At 39.1% G+C, this 23262-nt stretch overlaps 1 protein-coding gene across 14 annotated transcripts in view; it reads right to left on the bottom strand.

The window, feature by feature from the left end:
* Positions 1–23262, bottom strand: part of EHBP1 (EH domain binding protein 1) — a 206078-nt gene that overhangs the window by 20844 nt on the left and 161972 nt on the right. For 6 of the 14 annotated variants that reach the window (XM_088053031.1, XM_088053030.1, XM_088053025.1 and 3 more), the window contains 4 exons: positions 21581–21705; positions 18745–18883; positions 18488–18594; positions 15685–15808 (listed from right to left, as the gene is read on the bottom strand). In XM_088053031.1, the coding sequence (XP_087909157.1) occupies positions 15685–15808; positions 18488–18594; positions 18745–18883; positions 21581–21705 (495 nt within the window). Of the gene's footprint in view, positions 1–15684; positions 15809–18487; positions 18595–18744; positions 18887–21580; positions 21709–23262 lie in introns of all 14 variants that reach the window. The other 8 variants (XM_014254694.2, XM_088053029.1, XM_088053022.1 and 5 more) reach the window with 3 other exon arrangements.

Below are 23262 nucleotides of genomic sequence, written 5' to 3' on the forward strand. Positions count from 1 at the left end.
TTTATCAGCATCTCTTGTTAGAGGAGTATGAGAGGGGCTGAAGGTGTCATTGATATTATAGAGCGGAAATTAATCAGAAATTTTTCTCATATTTTCCTCATCACACTCATTTACTTTTGTACAAATTTCCCCCTGCTAAAAAGTTCATACCCAGCCCCCTGTTGTACGCTTTTAAGTTGAGAATATTCAACGAGTGCGTCAACTGAAAGGCACCAGGTCCCAACACAAAAAGCATTCGAAATTCTCATTTAGTTGTCTTTATTTTGCTAGCGCCATGTGGTCCTTGAAGATGTAGAAAACACGGGAAGCCGAGTAAAGATCAGAGCAAGCTCATTAGCATTCTGACAAAATTGGAGTGGTGGAGATGTATAGTTTGCCTAGTTTGTCGTTTTGAAAGCTACCGGTGGTAAGCTTTCTATTTCATTGTGCTTTTGTCTTTTTTTGGGGTTTTCAACGCAGCGGGGTGGTTGTTAGCCTAGGTTTTCACAGTGCATTGTGGGAACCTTGCCTCGCATTCATAGTATCATTTGAGTTCAAGTAAAAAAAAAAAAAAAAAAAAGTAATTTTTTTTTCCTATTTATTTCATAATCACCTATGCTAATGCATAATTGTCATCTGGCTGTCAAAGCCCATTCTGCCCGACACCTGGTTTATAAAGTTAAAAAACCCCCAAAGCCCCCCAAAATAGCCAAATAAAATAAAGTCTGAGCTGAACTTAAAAATTAAACCTTTTAAACATGCTCCTAGTTTTCTTCAAAAGACAAGATAAGAAGAAATTAATTTAAATTCCACTGTTTACAATAAACTAGAAATGAATTTGAGACAGATCCAGTTGATTAGAATTCAAAAGAGACTCTGTATAAGAGCCTCAATTCTATTTCAGAGCCTCTTGAAGGGAAGATGGGTTTATGCTCCAGAATTATGTAAATAATGAATTACCTCTTAGAAGACCTATAGAAGTTATTACTCTGGTCATTTTTTTTAATTTTTTTTTTTAAACATAAGGCTCACTTTGAAGGGCTAAAAGGGCTACATTAATGCTGCTATTCGACATGAACGTTTCCAAGTTGCAATGAAATGGATAAAGGTCTTTTTGGATGAATTTATCTGCTAAATCCTTGTGGTTGCCCTCCTATCTCGGATGATGACCCAAAAGAATGTCAACAGCTCATTTCCCAGAGAGCTGGGAAGAGTCACTACACAAGCCATAATCTGCACGTTCTCAAAGAACCGTTTCAAACATTACATTTCACAAGCTGTTTAAAGAGATTTTTTTTTTCCCCTCTCATCTCCACTATCCTACCAATACTTTGGACATCAGTGCCTTGGAAATGAGTGCTTTAACAAAGTTGAAACGTGACTTTTTACGTACTGTGTTGGTGGGTAGGGCATACACGAGTGCTCGTACACGCACTGTGCAACATGTGAGTGCCCACGGGTTCCCACATGCTTCCCACCCACATCACCAAATTCCAGCCATGCTGTGGCAGGGACAAGGCTAAAAATATATCAAGTCACCCCTAATTCACCCATCGGATTTTTTTTCTTTTATTATAATGTGTGCCATGCTGCCAAATCACAGATATCCTTTTAGCAGGAAAGGATAAAACCCAGTTTGGAAGGAGACACAATGGATCTTGGTTTGGAATACAGTACATTTCACAATGGAGTGCAGACTCAATATATCTTTACTTAGCAAGGAGGAAAGGAAAAATATTGAGGGAGAGAGCTGCTTTACAGAAAACCTTCAAAATTCTTTCTTTTTGTTATGCATTTGGACAGCATCATTATCTCTACTGTCAAAACAGCCTGAGAGCTGCAGGCAGCCTCTGCTGAGCAAGAAAAGCAAATGGTCAAGCCACAGAGGTCTTTAAAAAACAAACAAAAAATAAGTACATGAAGGTAAGTGCCTGCAAACAGAAAGCTCTGAGATTCCCATGTGGATTGACACATCTAAATTTTTCCATCATATTTATAATCTAATTTCACTCTATGCCTTTCATTTCACTTGTGTGAAACACAAGAAATTTCATCACAGGAGATGTTGCTACATTTGAGCTACGTGAGGAACTATAATCCTTCCACAAATAAAAACAACACCCTAACCCTGAGAATTAAATAGCAGTTTTACTCTTAACAAAGGGCAAAATTTTGTCAGCTCCGAGATGCTACCTTTATTTCAAATCTCCATTTAAACAGTCAGTTCCTTTTCACTTGGGTTCCAACTCCCAGCAGAAGCAAATAACCTGGAGACTGTTATCTGCATGACAGTAAGGGCGACCGAATTATTTTCTATACTTTGCCATGTGCTTATAGCTGCAAAATTATTTATCTCCTTCACTGCATTCTACTACGAAAGTTTCCTTCAGAAGAATCGCCGGGACCAGCCATATCAAATTAGAGGGCAGTCAGGAGTGTCTAAGTCCAGCTTTAAAACAAATATCATAACAATTACTTAGCCATATGGAAAATAGGGTATGTCTTTCCTGAAAGCTTTTATATATTTTCTATCTCAAATTTCAACTTCATTAGAAACTATTTCTGACTAGCAAGCTGCAAGATTGCTAAATATCTAACTGTTAACCCACCATGAAGAAAGAGACTCTTTTGAATGGCAGAACTTTTCCAAGATGCAAATGAACAGTAATCTAATTTTGAGAGTAAATTAACTGAAGGATTCATTTTAATATGTTTCAAAGTCTCCAAAATGAAGTGGCAGTTGCAGGCTCTGCAATACACACACATGTGTGCACTCGTGCTCACGTACATAGGCTGACACGGCACCCCCACTACACCCAGCTTCCATCCTGAGGAGAACTCACATTGTATTTATGTTTAGGTTCTTATGACTTAAAGGCCAGATGTTTCACAAATGACCAACAATTGGAGGTTAGAATAAATTAATTACTGATTTCTGAGCTTTGATGGAATTAAGCATACTTCTTTTCTCAATGTGCCATGTGAATGTTTGCCCGTTAAACTTTTTTTTTTTTTTTTTTTTTTTGACAAGTGAGGCCACCCGGCAGAAAACAACTGATGCAAAACCCAGGAGTAATCCCTCTGTTTAGTTCAACACTGGTTAGCCTTAACACTGCCTCTATTATCCAATGGATTTAGAGAAACTTTCATTTATTTGTTGGCCTCAGTCTTCCAACTTTGTTGCCTTTCTTAAAGGACCCAAGACCCATTCCTATGTAAATACATTTGCATAGGGCCACAATGGAACTTTCTGGGGCTGGGATTAAACTTGCAGAACTAGATAGCTGTGCTGCGCATATTTGTGATCTTCATGTAAGTACTTTCCCAAATACATATGAGTGAATGAAGCCAATGTCCACTCTGGCTACAGGAATGCCTGGAGTTTAAATAAATGCCCCATCAAAAACTACAGAGCAAAGCCCCGAAGGCTGAAGCAAGCGGCAGAAGCGGCACCCAAATGTGAAAGTACAATATATGGAAAATGAACAAAAAGTCCTTTTCAATTGGGAGCTGCTAAAATCAGCACATTACTTGCTGCAAAATGTCCTCTTCTCTCCCAGCTTGTTCTGGTAGGACAACAGGATCCCTGGTGTAAAAGTGATGATTCACAGCCACTTGCATTTCCCCTTTTTTTTTTCTTGCTGCCTCTGTTTATACAGAGTACCTAGGGTATAGTGTATTATTATAAACTGTACTCAATACAGCATTCTTCCAGCCAAGGCAAATATAAAGCTTTGCATCCAGCAAGTCTATTAGGAAACAGCACCCGGATTAATCCCTGCAATTACCGCCCTCAAAAAATGCTAGTGGACACTCCATGCAATTTCACCATTCCCACAGACAAAATGCCAATACCTTAAAGGTTTATGTTCTGTAAGGGAGGCTCGATGGAACTAAGGCACAACTAAGGAGTGGTTTTGTAATTTCACTGGCTCTGATGACTGTGGGGCAGGAATTGCAACTGCATATATTCTTTTGGTATGCATTTAAGGAGATAACACCTCCTTCCAGGGCTTACCGAAAACAGATATGTAATTCCTTGTTTTGCTGTGCATTTTGTTCTTATCTAGCTTAAAAAGATTTGTATATCTAACTTTAAAAAAATCATTTTAAAGCATCATTCAGGTCCACAACTGCAATGATTAAAAATAAAAAGAAACCGAACATATCAAACTTAATCACATGCAAAAATACCCTAGCCACTAGAAAATGACTGCCATAAGCAGCAGGATGTTAATGAAGACACTCTCCCAAATCATAACCCAATTCTGATTTACACATTTTCCTCGTTGCTGACTGTATGGAGAACCTCTGCTGCACCAAGTAAATGCCATATAAAACCCAATTTCTCTCGTTGGACTAAGCACATCAATACAAAAGCAAATGAACTACCAAAGTGCCCTAATTAACAATTTTGCAAGTGAATGCAGACATCAGTGCCACACTGCAGCCATTAAAGTCTATCCCTTGCCATATCTGTTTCTGTTAACATTTCAATAGACCAATTAAATGACCTTTCCCCCCTCAAACTCAATTAAGCTATTTGAACATCAATTGATAACTTACCATGTATTTATGCAAAACGTGCAAGCAAGAGATTCATTTTTTCAATCCTAATGATGTTTTGAAGAAGAGAAAACTATCTGAACTACCCTGTCCTGGTATTCCATGGAGAGGGGGCCAGGGGCAGGATTGCCTCCCAGGGGAGCCCGGTGGGCACGGTGGCATTGTGGCAGGCAGTTTGGAGAAAGCAGGTGTGAGGCAGATATTCTTCTTCCCTGCCATTTGGTCCCTACCAGGCAGCTGTCTTGGGAGGCCAAAAGAAAGCAGAGACAGCCATCTCTTTCAGCTTGCTGGAGTATCACGTCGCTGGGTCACAGCCAGCACACTGGTAGGTGGCACAGGGTCACATCAGCCAACTTGTGGATATCCAGCATTGTCTCTTTTCTCCTCTCTTTTCCCCTCTTTTTGTTTTTGTCTCGAGTTCTTACCTCTCATACACACACACACACACACCCACACCTTTCCAACATCCCAGAGTAGGTGTGACACTGGGCTGGAGCCTGCCCGCCCCATGTTAAAAGAGGTGATTTGCTGACATTTGCATTTTCCCAAGGGGCTCCATACACTATGGATCTGTTTGTCACAAATTCAGGGGACTTGACTGGAAGGAGGTCAATGTCTCCCGTTTAATAGCTGGCCTTTGCTTTTCTGCACAGGTAAGCAGTCCCCCCCAGGGTTGGTAGATAGGGACTGAAAGCCAGGGGATTTATTTAAAATAAAGCCACCTCAGTCTAGAAAAGAAGTGTTCGGATGCTGCTGGTGCTGCTGCAACTGATTTTAGGTGAGAAACATAAATTTTTTGGCTTCAAGAATTAAAAGGACAATGACAGGTCTTCCAAGAAAAATAAGAAAGGAGAATTTATGTAGCAGATTCAGAAAAAAGGTTTGCAAGTATCTATTGCCTCTCAGTAGACTTTAGATCAAAAAAAATCCTATAATTTTAAACTAAGAAGAAATCAAGCAGAAAACACAAAAGCAGAGGAGAGGAAGGTATAAATTGTTTAGCCTTCCTTATGTCTGGGGAAAAAAAAGAAGTAGTACCTGAGCAAATAAAAAAACCAACAAAACACTAAGCCCCAGAAGTAATCTTTCTTAAATTAAAACAAAACAAAAAAAGTAAAAAGAAACCACTTTGAAGATGGGTAGGGGAGAAATTGAAGATCCAACTCTAACAATTCTATTTGAAGTTTTAGTTGAATCCCTTAAAAAAAAAAAAATTCTAGTGGCACCCTGGGATAGTTCAACAAAGGCCTGGTTTCTGGGAAAAAAAGCATTGTCCCTTTCAGAATGTTAATCTGGTATATCACTTGCTACTACACCCCAGCATGTACTTTTGCTCATATCAACAATTAAAAGAATACATTTATTAAATAGTCTTATCACTGGATGTTATAACTTGTAATTCATGCTAACTAGATAACCAAAGTAAATTTTATTTAAATTCTCATTTCTTTGTGAAACTTTGTAGATGGTGCATATCTCATGATTAACGGACAACGTCTAAAGCATCCCGTCCTCTAATCTTCCTAAAATCCCTTTTCATCCGATTGTTTAAGACTGCTTGAAAGGCTAACACCAAGTCTAAGACTACTGCACATTTGGGGGAGGGGAGCCTCTGTAGGTTAGCTAATTAAACTGTTTGTCTTCTGAAACATTTAACTGGCTTTAGAGATTATTCTAATTAAGAATGATGTTAGATGTATTTTTTAATGTAGCTATTAAAATTAATCATAATCCAGCAATCTCATGTGCTGAACTATGTAAATAGAGATGTGCTTGAAATCCTGCTGCAGTTTCTTTATTTGGGAGTTGATCATTATGGATTCTACAAAGCACACATCAGCATCAACCTAATTTTTAATTAAGAATGCCTTGTGAAAATCTAACTTTTACTCCAGATTTATGAAAGGTAAACAACTGACCTCAGCAGAGGCAAACTCCAGTGTTTCCCAAGCAGTACAGCTACGAGGGGAGATACGAGCTCCCATTCATACTGTACATCTTTTTCTTTCTACTTCGCAGACCGTGTATTCAATTGAAGTGAGGGAAACCCATTAATTTTGGAAGGTCTGCAACTTGGCAATTGCAACTTCTTGTGCTTTTCTTTACTAGACATACAGCAGAGCTCTCACAAATATTGCTGGCAAGAAATTTTAAAAAACAGACCACATAAAAAAGTTGGCATTCAAACAGAAAGAACGGCTGGGGCTAGAAGCCAATATGTAAATTGGCTAGTTAAAAAAAAAATCTAGTATGATTTTCTCCTTAAATAATTAAGGAAACAAAACCAAAACAACAGAGAGAAACAAATGAATTATGACTGCAGTACACACAACAGGCAGCCTCTATCAGAACTCAGAAGGGTATTATACTCTAAACACTTTTTCTTCCCTTACTGCTGAAAGATTAATACTGGTTATCCCATTAAAGTTGGTAAAATGCCATTCTTGTGTCTTAAAGCTCTAGCATTGGAGGTCAAGAAGTGTATGCTGCTTCTTACAAGGCTAGTGTGGATGTAATCTTCCCAAAGTTACAATAATTAATGTTAAGCTTCTTTAGCAATACGTTTCTGAAAGAACTTGCCTGATAATATACTTAGAGCCTGGCTAGCTGTTTGTGTTTCTGAGCAAGAAATGTATTCTATGCTGCTCACGTACTTCAGCTTAAATCTTTAGTCAAACTAGGGTGATGATGAGCAGTTTGACTCCTAAGCAGAAATAATATTTAAATTCTCAAAGGTGAAACATTTTGGGTGTAGGGAAATCAGGAGGCACGGATCCTACTTCCAAATGTTTTTCACCACTAACCTGATGCAGAGATATGTTCTGTACAGCCATACAGATCTATTTTAGGATATCCATCCCCTAAGAAAGCTGCCTGTACAGGTGCAATATATAGTATTAGTATATTAGTATGCAATCTACATATTAGTAGGCAATCTACAGCAATTGCAAAAGAGCTGAGATTGGAGGTCTGGTCTCAGCCCATACTTTACTACTGAGTACAAAAGCTCACTGCCTGAAAGTGTCCCCACACGCTCCAGCTCAGAAGCTGTGGTTATGAACAAAAACAGGGAGTGTAAGATTACAGCTCCTTCTGCTCTAAAACTGAGATAATTTAATTCATTTCAAGTGAGCTACCTCTGCTTCTCCCATCTCAGCATTTGGCTCTTTCTGTATACATTAACAGCCTGGGTTATAGCAGTATTTCTGAGTCATCCCACAAATAAAGGAAGATGTATTTTTCTGAATGCAAGTGCTTTGCTGCAGCATGTTTGAATACCACCTTGCACTTCTGCTTGCTGGAAAACTTAATGGACAAACACATCTCACAGGTTAAAAAAAATTAAAAGCCATTTCTTTGAGTACAGTTGGGAATGAGTGTCCCAGGGACACCAGAGCAGCAATGCAGTCACCAAATGGAACAGAGAATCTCATCCACATCTTTGTTTTTGCCTAGTGCAGAAAAGAATCCTGATGATACATACATGTTTATCTATTTGCTTCCATTTTCAGCCCTCTGAATGCATGCTTTATCTCCGGGCATAACAGCTTGTTCTGGTAGAAGTTCTTTTTGTCTTTCTATGCAGATTTTAATGCAACAGCATAGGTAGAAAATTCACTCTTGAATGAGTTCACAAGGGAAAATTATGCAAAGAGGTTACTAATCAGTCAATGACCTATCCTTTGAGGCAATACAGTAGACACAGGAATATCCAAAACAAGTCACCCTTATGCATTATAATCACAAGCAATAAGCACAGAGACTGATTTTGTTAACCTGACAGAGAGTTCATTCTTCATCATTCAAATAGGTGAGAGAAAGCAAAAAAAAAAAAAAAGCATCCTGAAGCACAAAGCAACTTACACAGTTTACTGGCAACTTGACCCTGAGACGGTTCCAAAAACCAGTTTCACAGACACGAGCATGCTTAACAATGGTGTCAGTCAGCCAGCCCTGAAGCTGTCCAAAGAACCAGCCAGATACTGCTGCTGCCCAAGAAAAAAATATATTCTAGACCTGGCTTCCAGATAATATAGCTGTAAGGCACAGGCTCACCACAGCTGTTGACTGCGATGAAGATGAGGGAGATAGAGGGAAACTCTGGTCCTGACACAACAGCCCTGGCTCTCAGCTACCTGATGGTCAGCCAGCACCTTTTGTCTCCCCTTTTTTTCTACATGTACTACGATAGAAGGAAACTGTGCATTTTATGGCTCTGAAGCTACACAGCCAGACAAGCAGAAAGCTGTGTTATTTCTTATTATCTGATGCTAGACAACTTGTATGGTTTAATTAAATACGTACTTGGAGACTGTAACATACCATTATATATGTGTCCTGGACTGCTATTAAAACAAAACACAGCATATATGTCCATACACTGCTGTGTGCAATACATAAATGCTATCACTTTAACACCTTTTGCACATGTCCATTTTATTTTATACATTTAGAAGGAAGAGAATTTCTCCTGGGACCCAAGTTTTAGTGCCCTGACACTGGCAAAAGCCAAAGAACAGTACAAAATATTACAACAAAAAGACTGAATAGAAATTCATCCCAGGACGAGATTTAATATGAGAAGGGAAAACTTCATTCTGTTACATGAGACTAAATCAGCTATTTTAACTCTCTTTTTGTGCCTGTACTTTTTCAGCTCAACCTTTTTCCTTTTCTATGAAATTCAAATGTTTCCCTCTTACAAACCTCAGTCCTTTATATCTTCAAAGCTGCGTAAAATGCTAACTAATTAATACATGTGACTTTCCTTTCACATGTGACAACAAAGCGTATGCTGCTTTTTTGATTGGTAAGAGTTAATTTGCAGTGACACAACATATGTGTTTACAGGTTTTCTAATGTTTGTTGCTTGGTTCACTGTGTAATTAGTCCTACTGACAAGGAAGCTCATGCACTGAAAAAGGAGGGGTGAAACGTGGCTGGGAGATGGCAATCCTGCCCCATTTTGAGTACATGCAGTGTTGAAATTGGGTGCAAGCTGAAGAAAAATAAACAACACCCCAAACTCAGAAGACAAATGCATAAAAGACTCTCAAGCCACAGTAATTGCCATGAAAAAGGCAGAACTTGTCAAGATGCAGCCCACAGGACTAGCTACACTACGAGGAACCACCAAGGTGTATTATACCACAGCAATGGTGAGTCTCAGCAGATGTTAACTCCCATTTTTCAGATCTCATTAAGACCATATGCTCCTGGGCAGGGTAAGCACAGATAGACTGCAACATCCCAGTGGCTGGATTGTCATCATAGAGCAATAGCACAGATCCAAAATAACTTCAGTGTTGTCATTACAGTTGCACTAGGTACAGCAGCAGCACGGAAATAGCAATCAAGGTGAATGATGGGCCAGTGAAGAATGCAAATGACTAAGAAAAAAACCCCTTTACTGTTTAAGATTCACCCTGAAAACAGTAACTATGAGATACTTGTCAATATATAGAGCTTATCTGCCTTTGCAAGATTTCACGATACCGCGTTTAGCTAACGTGGCTAATGAACGAAAACAAACTTGACGAAAATAAACCCACGAGGACAGTTTAAAACAATAGATTAAACCACCTGCATTATTTCCTGTGCAATTAAACTCCAGAATTAGTATAAAGTAGGAAAAATACCAAAATGGTGATAGTATCGCTTATCTGGTTCTCTAGTGAATCACGTTTGCAGCCACCCCCACCGCACGCCGCGCGTTAACTCTTCGCACCGTGGGTATGTACAACTCTGAAATATAAAATTAGTTGCTTTTGAAGGACACTGAGCTCCCTCTGGTGAAGGCATAACAAGTTTATTAAGTAAGCACCACCTCTGGAAGTATAATCCCCTCTGGCTTCTTCCACGGAGTTTATTGGTTCAGTTTTCCTAACCATGAGCATCATTAGGGCAATGCAGTAATTAAGAGTTGTTAGAAAGTGAATTCTCAAACTGCAGATTAGAAAATTAAACTATTTCCTGATTACATATTAATGGAGCACAACAATAGCAGTTGCCATAAGCTTGGAAGGCAACCAAGGGATAAATCTGTGTACTTAATTACCATAAACAATGGCTGCATAGAAATGAAGTTTTATGCACATTCCCTTCTGTAATATGTCTGATATCAGTACACACTTGACAATTCTTGTTCAATTATCTCTATTATTTAATGCGCTGTGAACGGCTCTGTGTAAATAAAATTAACCACCCCAATTACTTTGAATTCATCTAGGGACAACGTAATAAAAAATGTGAAGAATTCTGTATGCCTATTAATCTAAAACATTACAGAAGCTTTCACCAGATTTTCTTGTCTATATTTATTTTGTCTACATTTATTTTAGTGCACTGCTAATTCAATTACATTTACCATCAGTGGTCAATCAGCAACAGCAGAGGGGTTTTTTTTATTTCATTAATCCTTGTACAGGACCACAAACATACTCATCCATTAGTAAGGTACAGAATCTCCCATGGAAAACACAAATATGCTTCTACTTGAATTTGGGAGCCTGAAGTTAATCAGAAAAACAATTAAAAACACTTCATACCCTGTGGCCAGATAACAAAATATCTGATAGCTACAATTTTTTTTTCAAATATTTGTTTTTGCAATTAGTGAAGAAACAGTGACTGAAAAAGAGATAAATTTCAGATAAGAGATTTGTGGACCAGGATTCTTTGACTTTTATTTTAATTGTGCTATGTGATAATTCTGCATTTTAATTGGCACTTGGATATCAAAATAATGGACACCTTAAAATGCAATGACAGAAGAATATGCAGTGGAGGAAGACACTGTCAGAGGCAGACACAAAACTATTTTACCCATAGCAGGTTAGGCACAACATGGGAAATACAATCCCAAAGAAAGCAAGATAATCCTACCTCTGTCATCATTTAGTTTCAAGCCATTATAACAGAGGAAGAAGAAAAATCAATGATATTAGATCATGATTTTTATACTCCATCATCCAACTCATTCCTCTTACTTGATCATCTGGGCTGCCTGTTCTCTAAAAAACTTGCACCCAGCAAGTTTTTTGTGGTGTTGTGCTTCATAGGGCGGATGTTGCAAAATCCCTCCTATAAACCCTTACCGATATCCCGACAGCAACAGCTGTGCCATGAAGTTATTCCAGGGAGCTCAGGGCACTGAAGCACTGATTCCCCTCACAGCTTTGCAATGGAGCAGTAGCCACACTGCGCTGGAACAAGGTGAGGTTACATTTTTATTATATGTGCAAAGACTAAGGACTGAGGTTACGCCACCGCTGACATAAATTACTGGATGTTAATAAAAGTGTTACTACTCAGATTCAAATGGAAATCAGCAACCCAGGAATTTTAATAACTTTTATTTTGTCACACATCTTAGGAAAGTGTTTCTAGTCAAATCATGAGCAGCTGGCACCGGAAATGCAAAGCTTCAGCCAGTTCCAAACTCTGTGCCTAGCTGACGAACTTTGAAAGTATCAGCTCCCTTCTGGCCAACAGCCAGAAACTTGTCTTCCCCAGCCAAAAAAGCTTCCTAGCAGAGCAGGAAAATGGCAATGCATGTGCAGACAAGGACCTAGGCTGTCCTCCTACAGCCCCATTTTCATTAGATGCCTTTCCCTTATGGAGGGTAGCAGCTCTTAGAGCAGCGGTGGAATGGATACTCTGCAACCCAGGCTGAATCCTAGGGAATGGATTGGAGAGCAGTTGTGTCAAGGACTCCTCTCCTCCTTGTTCATGCCAGAAAGGGAATGGGGCATTGAGAACCTCCAGGATCCACTTTTCCCAGATACCCACAGCCACTGTGCCCCTATCAAAGCCAGGGTGGCATTTTCAACCTTTTATTTGCAATCCTAAGTGCTAGAAACTTTCTCTAAAACCTAAGTGAAATATCTAATGAAGTCAAACAATGCCATTAACTGGAATCTAACCAAGAATATATATTATTTATACTTACAGTTGCTTCTCTTTTGGTGAAAACATATGATTTCTTCCACATTTATCAAAGCCTGCAGTGTCCAAAGGTTAGTCACTATATCTTTCTGGTCTTATCACTAGCCCATAGTAAGGAAATTCCCACCAAGACAGATGGAACATTAAAACTAATGTTTTGATACATGGGAAGAGGACACAAAAATCTTCTTCTGTGAAATGAATGTGTGATTTGAAATGAATGATACAGAACAATGTTCAAGCTGCTGCCTTAAAAAAATCCCTCCTGGCTAAGCAACAAAAAGGACTCCCGAACTCTTAAGGATGAAGAGCTGCCAGGTGGCAAAGAGTCTCCCCACTGGAATAAAACACCCCCAGTTCTGTGCTGGAGAAGGATGAGAAGGAAAAGACAGTGCTTTCTTCCTAATTCTTAATAAACAACCAGGCCAAGCACAGTGGAGAAGGAAAAGATGTAGTCCCAAGCAGACACAATAGGGTTGAGCAGACCATGCTCTACCTTCTTCCTGAAGTTAACTTCAAGGCAAATGACTGTCATGATGGGAGTCTCTCAGTTGTTTAATTTATCTTGCATGGTCCTGGCACACATAGAAACAATGCTGACAATCCCAATACCAAATGTGCTCCCACACTGATGGGGACTATGACCCTCCAAACAGTTGCTAGGATCATTCAGTGTAAGCCCTTCCTGACACAAATGTACAAGCATGGTACCCTCCTTCAACTGCTGAGAAATAAGGTAGGCAGAAACCTTTACTTGCCTGAAGTTCTCCAATATTACACCCCCAAGCACTACAAAATTAAGAAAGAGATGTGATTAAAGAAGAGCGTTAATTATTAAACCAATTCATTAGTGATTCTTGTCCTTCATGTTGAGTTTTCAGGATCTTTCTGCTACACATGCCCAAGTGTCTTCCTTTTTTCTAAAGCCTGCATTTTCAGAAACCCCAAATATCTGAGAGCTGGCAGCATTCTGTACTTGTCATCTGTCTGGTATGCAACAACACCTAAGGGAGTATTTGCAAAATCCCAAGATCATCATCAACAGCCCTTCAGGGCTTTGCTAGCTACCATGCTGTGGTTACTTTCTTCCTTCAGACTTGGCTTTACAGACCACTTGGTGGCCCCTGGCAAGCTGGCAGGCTATATGGTGTTGACTCATAATTTTTTGTTTCCAGATCCCTCTTCTCAGTCAGACACTGAGGTGAAGCTGCCCAGATTCCAACAGAGGAAGTTGGGATAAAGACATGGGCACAAGCTCCTAACTTGTCTGCTTGAGGAATTACTTCCCATTGAGAGGTATGGGAGAAAACCAAGCGCCATCCTGACAAAGAGAGTCACTAATGAGATGAGATTCACCAGATCCTCTGAAGGCTTTCTGGTAAGATGTGAACCACAGTTAGAGAAGTTTGAGAAGCCCTGCTTTCAAGGCTATAACTATAGGTTAAAAAGTCCAGTTTTCACATGTTTTCTCCTAAATCGCATTTTTTAGCTGAGAACATAAATAAGATGTTCATAATTGACTTGTCAAATCAATTGCTTTAAATTAAATCCTGAATGCTCAGGAAATGTTAAAAGTAAAAGTAAATATTTTATTATGACTTCACCACTTGTCCTCTTCTCCCCATTACAAGAAGTGATGGATATTTACCAGTATTCCAGTCACAAACCTCTAAACTACACTTACTCTCCAGCTGTGTGCTAGTCTCCTATTTTATGCATGATGCCTATAAAAAAATTAACCTCATCATGGGTCTGACAGGAAGAATTCAGCAACTTCTGTCATACTTCACAATACAAGAAATTAGAATCAGTAAGAAATCTCTTTTAAAATGGACTAAATGACAGAAATAAAATAATAACATGGTTGTTAGAGTTTTTAAAATCCCCAAGTGCTATGCTGATGACTCCATATGTATCTGTAGGTGGTATCTGGAGTACATATAAGACTCGTGAAATATTGTACTGGCTCTTTTGTGCAGAACATACATTTCACAAATATAAAAAAGTACACAAGAATGTGGAGGATAAGACACACTTTTTTTTTAGATAAATAACTAAAGATCAAGATGGAATGCATTTGAAAAAGTATTTTGAAAGACCATAACACATAAAAGTCCTACTAAACAAGCATCCACTCAGCATGGAAATAGTTTCTGAATTACATGTTTTGTAAACATAGTTTAAGAAATCAAACAACCTCAGCACATGAGAAGGTAAACACATTGAAAAAAACACCCTAATACTTGGATACGAGCGGCAGGCTCATTTCAAAGTACTGAACTTTAACTAAAGTCAATTCATCTGTATTTCAAAACATAACACTGCTTCAAGTTTACTTTAAAACCTATTATTTCAGTTAAAGACAGGCTTCAAGTTTATAACATCAGATATCCATTTAACTTACAAAGACAACTTACCCACAAAGTAATCTGGATCAACTAACTTTTTTTCCCCTGGACAGGAAGAACCTTTTTTGGACTTACAACACTATTTATTTTTGAAACACTGAAGCACTTTTTGTTTCCAATTGCTACGGTTTAACCTCTCCACTTCTGATGACCACCAGCACTTAATACCCATCTAAAGTTCATCATTGAAGTCACAATCATTATGCTTTTAACAAAAAACTGCCCATATATTTTAATCCTTTCAATGGCACCTACAACACCAAGTATCACAGATTTTTAAAACCCACCTCCTGAAAATAAACAAATAAAATAATTGTGGAGCATCAGTACCCAGATAGTATTCTTAAATTTCAGTGATCTAGTCAATGGAGCCTTCCTCCATGTACTATGCTGTTTCATGCAGTACATGGCTTTAGCTGGCCAAATTTTTTTTCCCACTGAATCAGTAGAACAGTGAAGATCTTACTTTTTTTTTTTCTTTTTTTTTTTTTTTTTTTTTAAGCAGTGGCATATCAATGAGGCACAGATGTGTATTCCAACTCTGCATGGATGAGCACACTGTTCAATAGTGCTGGCTCACACGGTATCAGGGCAAGTTATCACTTCCCATGAAGGCACTCTTATCACCAGGGCCCAGAGAGGTGGCTGCAAATCGCAGCCTTTTTATTTTCAAGGCAGTTTTGCTGAACATTCAGGCTTCAAAGATTCACACTTCCAAAACTCTATAAGAGTTTGTGAACGCTCAATTTGCCAAAACTGTTTACAGTGTAATTGGGCACCGTACCTGTGTCCATGAGATAGCGAAGGCGCTTCTCCACCAGCGCGGCACGGGTGTCAATTTGCTTTTGCTCATTCTCTAGTGCTGCCAATTCTCCTACAACATACTGACTGGTGTCTTTGAACCCTTTCTGTTAAAGAGAACAAACAAGAAGAAAAAACATCACTTGTAAGTTGCATTTTTCCTTTCCACAAACACTTAGTAAGGCACTTACCTAAACAACCAAATATCATGCTCACTACCAAAAAGCTAACACATTTCATAAACTTTACAATTTTGCCAAATGTCCTTATTTGTTTATTAAAACACCCTGGTTTTTTCTTTAGGGAACATTTGATTCTGCAGTTTTTTACTAGCTGGCAGTTATTTTGAAATTCCTGTAATTTATTTCTAAGTGCATAAAAGCTGCTGTAACAAAGTGCCATGAAAAGAAAGGTAATACAAATAAAGCACTATTTAATGTACCATTTCTACTCCATTCAGGTGTGATTCAGTTTTAAAATGTTAACTTTCTAGGCTAGAAAGACTAGCACAAGAGTATCTAGTGACAATTAAGAAATGGGTTTTTAAGATTAAAAACAAACCCCAAACAAGATCCCTGGCTTGTTTAGCTCTTCTGAGCCAACTGTAGCACTGAGGGCCCCCAGTCTGGGCCATCCTCCCCCTCTGGGTTTCTCTGACTGAAGGAACTGGCCTGCCCACAGGGTGATCTGCAAAAACACCACTAATTAACTGCAACTCTTGTCCTGGAAAGTGGTGACAAGGCCCTGGGCAGGCACTCAGGTGCACAGGGACTAACCTGAGCTGTCCTGCCTCTGCACCAATCACACCTGGCCAGGAGGCAGCCCAGGGATGCCACGCTGATAAATCCTACTGAACCTTACCAAGAAGTTAGAGTGGGAACACTCTAACAAGACAAGTTTGCCTCTTGTACCCTGTAACTCTTCAGCACTGCCCTGCACATGATCACACAGCTCCAAGTGTTTCAAAAGCTATTTGGCTGTCTTGTAGGAGCTCAAGCAAAGGTGTTCAGTACCTCCAAGTTATTCTCATGTGGCTCAACAACTTTCACACAGTGAAACTTTCACACACATGGCTGTACCCCATGCTGAAATGTCATTCCTGAAGCATGTTTTTGCATAAGTTAAGAAAAACATGCTACTCCTTCCAAGTAACCTTCCATGCACTTTTTTCCTCCTACGCCTGACCCAGAGCCTGGGTGAATGTTTTAAATAGGTAAAAAAAACTCTGACGAAAATATTTCATGTTTCTTCTACACCCTGTAAAGGATGAAACAAAAATCACTGTCCTTTGTGAATAGAAAAATACACAGGCTTTTTTTTTTTGAGACTTATTTCCCTACTAGGAAACAACTAACTTGTTGCTGCATAAGGGACTCAAATACTTTCACTGAACATTTTCAACTGTTTTTCTGTAAATGTGTCTGAAATAATCAATTCAGCTTCATATTCAGGCAGGAGGCATAATAAACACATCAGCATATTATTTCAAATAAAGACATGTTCAAAGTGAAAGTTAACAGCATGGCTGAGCTCCCAGGACCTGTAACTAGCACTGAACTTTGAAATTTGGGTTATCCAAATTTAAGGACAATAATTTGGTTCCTCTCTTCCTACACAATAGTCAACAGTAGTGTCCCTAATGGAAAACACTTTTCTACCTGTTGTATAGCCAGAAAAACAGCAACAACAAAACCAAAACTCCCTGAGAGCAGACCCTGAAGAAAGAAAAAAAATCAGTCTGGGGAGCTGAAGTGATGTGCAATATATTGCCTTTCATCAAGTATAATTAATTGAAAATAGTGTGAAAACTTCCCTAATGTCAGCATGTATAATTGTTAACAATTGCTATTAGAAGATGAAAAGAAATGCTGTGTCAGGCTGTAATATCCCAAGAGTTCATGTGTATCATCTGCATATATAATGTGAACTCACTGTGCCAGACCTTTACAGCTCTGCAAAAGTACAACTGGGCTAAAAATAACTCCAGCTCGCAAAAAGTTCGATGTTTTGGTGTAGATATGACAGTGGTACAAAATTGCTACTCAGCTCCAGATTGCCTCAGCAAAAATGACAAATGTGTTCAGATAAACTGTGGAGAGCAACAAACAACCACCCTCAAAGGCTGTGTTGCGCTTTCAGACAAAAAAAAATCAGGTTAAAACTTGGTTCTTCCTGCTTCTGTCCCGCAGCTGTCCATCAAAACCAGCTTTCTCCCTGCGGTCTATCAAATATTTCCCTCACAAATCAATTTTACACATGATCAGCCCATACCCCTACTGAGCTGAACCTCCCCGTTAATTAAGTGAAGAAATTACCATATATATTATATTAATGCAAACATCATTCAGCTAGTAATTCACGGCTGATCTGGATAATGGAAAGGTTGAACACCCATTAACCCAAGCCAACAAAATGGGTTGGCTGAGAAATTCTAGCAGGTCTCATGTGACTCTTCCCTCTAACTGCAGCTCTGCGGTATCTGCTATTGTAATAATTAAAATCCTCCCGGTAGATCAATACTGGAATCTCTTTATGGGAAGTGCCCTGATGGAAATGTCTCAAGGAAGCTGGGGCTGTGGAACTCTGAAAAATTCATTTTTTTTATCTGACAATTATCACCACACTGCAGACTAATTCAACAGTGCACCCCTCTCACTCTGCTTTGAATGCACTGGAGATTGACATCTAAAAAACCCTAACATCTCATTTTAACAAATAAAGGCACTATTTCCACATACAGTTTGGAATTATCAGCAATCATGAAACCAGACAAAAAATTAATATACATTAAGCACTTCATCTTCTGATGGCTTCCTCTGAGTCTCAGCTATCGCAGCCTTCTCCTCATTTCCTCTCTTTGTATCTTCCTGTATTGATCTCTGCCTTTTCATCTCTTGAAAAAAGGGAAAAGACATGTAAAATTATTATAAAGCTTGATATTTATGTATTGAAATGTGGACTTACATTATCGGGTTTTCATATATTTATTGTTAAATATTATTAAATCATAAGATGGGAAAACAGGTTTTATATTTTCTCCTACCTGGTCTGCTCTCCACGTATTGACTGAAAGACTGGAGCTGAGTTTTCCTGACGGTCGAGTCCTTGCTGAACACAACGGGATTTCTAAACCGTTCTGCTGCTTTTTGTGATCGCTCAGCACGATGTTCCTCTGTTCCATTCTGCTGGGAAAAAAACCAGACACACAACAGTTTCTTTTGTTTACAAGCGGGAAGACATTAATTTGAAAGGTACGTTTTTGTGAGGGGACAGGACACAGCTTTTACAGAATGGATTTCACAACTCAGGCCGTGGTTTATATTGGATGGAAGTATCAGCTGCAGGGAAAAAAGCAGAAGAGTGATTAACTTTTCCTTTTTTTCTTTTTTCTTTTTTTTTTTTTTTTGTTTAATATGTGGTGGCAATGACTGGCTTTTTGCTCTGTGGGCACCCTCCTGCAGAACTCTGTACTTCTTTACCAAGCAGACCTCTTCATTGTGACCGGCATTTGCCAGCGATGCCGATTTTAAACAAAAAATCGCTCCTTTGCGCCTTTTCTGTGCCAAGCTCCACGTGTGCTGCTGCCAAGTCGCGGCGTCTCTGCCCCTGAACATGATCTGTATCGTTTTAAAGCGTGTTGCCTTCAGCCTCTCTCCCTGCCCGGTACAGAAATCTGTCGTTTTCTCTAGTCCTATAGACTTGTATGACAAGAAGAACTAGTTTCTAATTTTATGCCCATTGAGATAAACCACTAATGCTGGATGAAGTCTAAAAGGTAGGATTATAATGCAACCCCACTGAACTGCATTTCATCAGCTATAACTTTCCAAAGCCAGATTTGTAAGTAAGCCCTTTACAGCTAAGGAAACTACAATTATCTTTTCCAGGGCTTCCTATGTTAATACTGGTAACAAATTCAAATGATTCTATCAACACGAAATATCCCAGAAGACTGAACCACTGTGGTGTGTGGAAGCTGCAGATACCGAGGTGCTGTGTACCAAACAAATATTTCATTTTATACCTAATCTTTTATTATTTTTATTAAGTGTTTTGAAAGTAAATAGGGAAAGGCTAAGATGCATGACTAATAGCTAAGCCTGCTGAATGCTGAAACTGGTTATCAAAAGCTACCAAGACTTTGCCCTTCCTCTGCATTGAGACAATTGGTAATGAGGGAGTTCTCCAACGGCCTATTCTCTCGCCTCAAGGAGGCCGGGGATACACAATCCCCAAGGGAAGGTAACAGTTTATCCTTTTCCACAAACACAGAATGCCTCATTTAGAAACCTGTAAACTGCATTTTATTAAAAAACAAATCCACCTCAATGCCAAGAGCTCCATGAGAACAGATGGACACCATATATTCCTTATAACGCCGCCTTTCAACTCTTCCTTAGAAAAGACGCACGCAGAGATAAACTGTTAAGTTGCACCTTTTTGTGGGAGTACCTTAAAAAGAATCAACTTCTTCACAAATGCTTTTCATAAACAGAAATACCATTTTTGTCAGGTTAGGTGATACCAAATTACTCTAAGAGACAGCCCGTGTGTCATTTCACAGAATTAAGGCTTAAACAAGTATTGCTTATACCTCTGGATGACTTTCCAGCTGCACTGATCAGGTGGTTATAAGATTTTGGTTAAATAAAAGGTGGTTTCCTGTTATTAGTATAATAACCATCTGACAGCCTAAACCAGAGTCTTTACCAAAATAAACAAACATGGCTAATTTTTTTAGGCCTGGCAACATGCTAAAATATCAGTGTGATTAGCTAGTAAATCCCATTTTAAGAAACCTTTTTATGACTGGGGACTTCTGCCACTTTACAAATGTATTCCTCTAAGCCCACTAATTCAGTTAGCCTTTTCAATCCATTGTATTATTCTTGGGCCAGCTTCATTTTGCATTAAATCCACTGCAGAAAGCTAAATTGAACGCAAAAATCAGACTTGATCCAGGCTTCCTTTTGTTCAAAGATAGAGACCGAAAGTCCTCTGCTGCTGCCACACACTTTCATCACCAATTTATAGGAACCGACAGTGTAAGGGAAAAGCAATGAAAGTCATTGTTTTGGGACTTCAAAGCATCTCTGTATCTGGGGAAGGAAATCCTTTCAGTCAGCAGTGCTCTCCCCACAGACTGCAGGTGGGTGAAAAGTTATACCCAACTGGAAGTGCCCCAGAGCCATAGGGATATTAATGACATACAGGGACTATTTTAAAAAAAATAGAATAGAGAGAACACAAGGGGTCTAATTAAGAAAATGAAATGGAAAATTGATTGGTGGGCACTTTATGCTGAAGTGGTGAACATTAAGAATAGGCAAAGTGCCCATATACACCACATACTCGTGTCTGTTTTTCTCAGAAGCACTCATCGAGCACCCAAAGTGTGTAAGCCCTTAAAGTGTACCGCAGCTTAATTTTAATATAGGAAAAACAGAGGACCAGGACTGGGAGGGAACCAAATCTCTGAGAGTCCAACCCCACTCCCATTCAAGTCAGGTAGTCTGGCTGCTGATTGCACCAGCAGCAGGATGGAGCCCGTGCTACATTTCTGATATCAGTAACAACCTGAGCAGGCAGAATTGAGAGAGCTTCTTATATCTGTTACTGTTCTGCCAATGACAAGTATCAAGATGAAAAAAAAATATTAAAAAGGAAAAATAAAAAAAGAAAAAAAAGAAAGAAAATGTGTTGCTCAATCAACAGGAAAAAACCCAGTGCATTGCAAACCATGTAACTGCACTGCCATGAAGATTTTCTGTGTTTCTGACTTGGAAAGATTTGGTAAGAAATTATTTTCCTCCTCACAAAATACAAACCCTCAATCATAACACACAGGTACCAAAACAAAAGTATTAAGCAAAACTTACCTTAATGTCTTGCTCTGAGCTATCTGTTACAGTTTTCTGAGCAGCACTGGAGAGTGAATTTGCCACCTGTGGCTGAGCTTCTAGGAGCTTCTTCAGCTTCAAATCCACCAACTTACTGTTTTGTTCTGCTAAATATGCAAATACCACATACAACAGAGTGAGATGCATTTCAATGCCGACTTGCTACAACAATGTAGCAATTTAAAAGGTAGATTTAATTCACTTTGCTATCATTCTGAACTTAAAAAAAAATAAAATTAATTGTTTTTGTGATTGGTGCAGGTTTGTGTAACATACATAGATTTTTTTTTCTTGGAAAACATACATGACACTCAGCTGAACAAGTAAACATGCTTGCAGACAGCAGATGAAAAATAGAGAAAGTAGATAACATTTAAAGTAACTCCCAACAGATACATACCTACATTTCGGTATAAAAACACAGTTAAAAAGCCATTTATTTAAAGATGACTATTTATCATATAACTTACATACCAATAACCCCTTAAGTTTATGAACTAGTAATTCATCCTAAGGCTTCTTGGCACAGCTTCTCATAAAATTTCAGTATCAAAAAAGACTACTTTCTAGTAATACTTTACTATGATTCATAGAGTATGTTGAAACTGGAAGTCATAAAATGCTTCAGAACTCCACCAAAGGGACAGACTCGAAGTCTGCTGAAGCCCCCAAATTTTTAAACAAATTTTAGCAATTTGGATCAGAGCCCAAATAAATAGCAGTTGAGAATTTGCCTCCCACTAATCCACTAATGCTCATTCTGTATGTGAATATTGACTGTATTAATTTGTGACACACCTACACATGTAGTTACCTATGCTCACACATAAGGAGGAGGAAGGTATTAGTAACAAGCTGCAGCACAGGACTGTGGAGCTGTCCCTGGGCAGGGAAGCAGAGGAACACTGGCACAGGAGCCCCCAGACACACGCTCTGCATGCAGCCCTACATGAGGAATCACCCCTGCACTGGAGCCAGGGGAGCATCACCTGCACATGGGATGCACTTACACCTTGGGTCACAGGCAGAGGAAAAAATAGTTCCTGTGGTTTCCCACGTGCACAACCTGAGTTTTTCACTGCAGGCTGGTGACTTCCAGCTGGTGTGGAAAGTGGAGTCATGACTGTTTAGCCACACAGCTCCTTCCAGGGTTTGGAGTGCTCCAATGCATATTAGCCGAAACATTTTTGGCATGCAGGCAGTTGAATGCTGCCTGTCTCCAGCAGCCATGGGCTGGGCTGGATTATGAAGAAGGATAGTTTCCCTTTCCTCTGGCACACCCAGTCAGGGTGTCCTTAATTGAGGCTCACATGTAAGTACATGCACATTCTGGTGGGTTTATGCATAAACTCTGTGTAATAACTATGAAATAAGAGGTTCACAACATGTAGAAGTGATACTTCAAACCAAGAAAGAGTAAAAATGAAGTTTTCGAGAGAGAGATGAGAGGGGCTAAGATTCAGCAGGGGACTAATTAAGATGGTCCATAATGATCCCAAATGTGAAATGTCCCTTAATAGTTGTATTTTTGGGTGTTCCCAGGACATTCATCCTTTATTAGAACTTGGTATGATTGGAAGATTTAAACCAAAATCCACGTAGTCTGATTTCTACCACAGCACTAGACTGTTTTCTGTATTACTGCCCATCTTCTTTCTTAC

Source organism: Pseudopodoces humilis, chromosome 3 (genome assembly GCF_049639895.1).
Source record: "Pseudopodoces humilis isolate 2021_Gansu_Grassland_sample_001 chromosome 3, ASM4963989v1, whole genome shotgun sequence".
NCBI classification, from domain to species: domain Eukaryota; kingdom Metazoa; phylum Chordata; class Aves; order Passeriformes; family Paridae; genus Pseudopodoces; species Pseudopodoces humilis.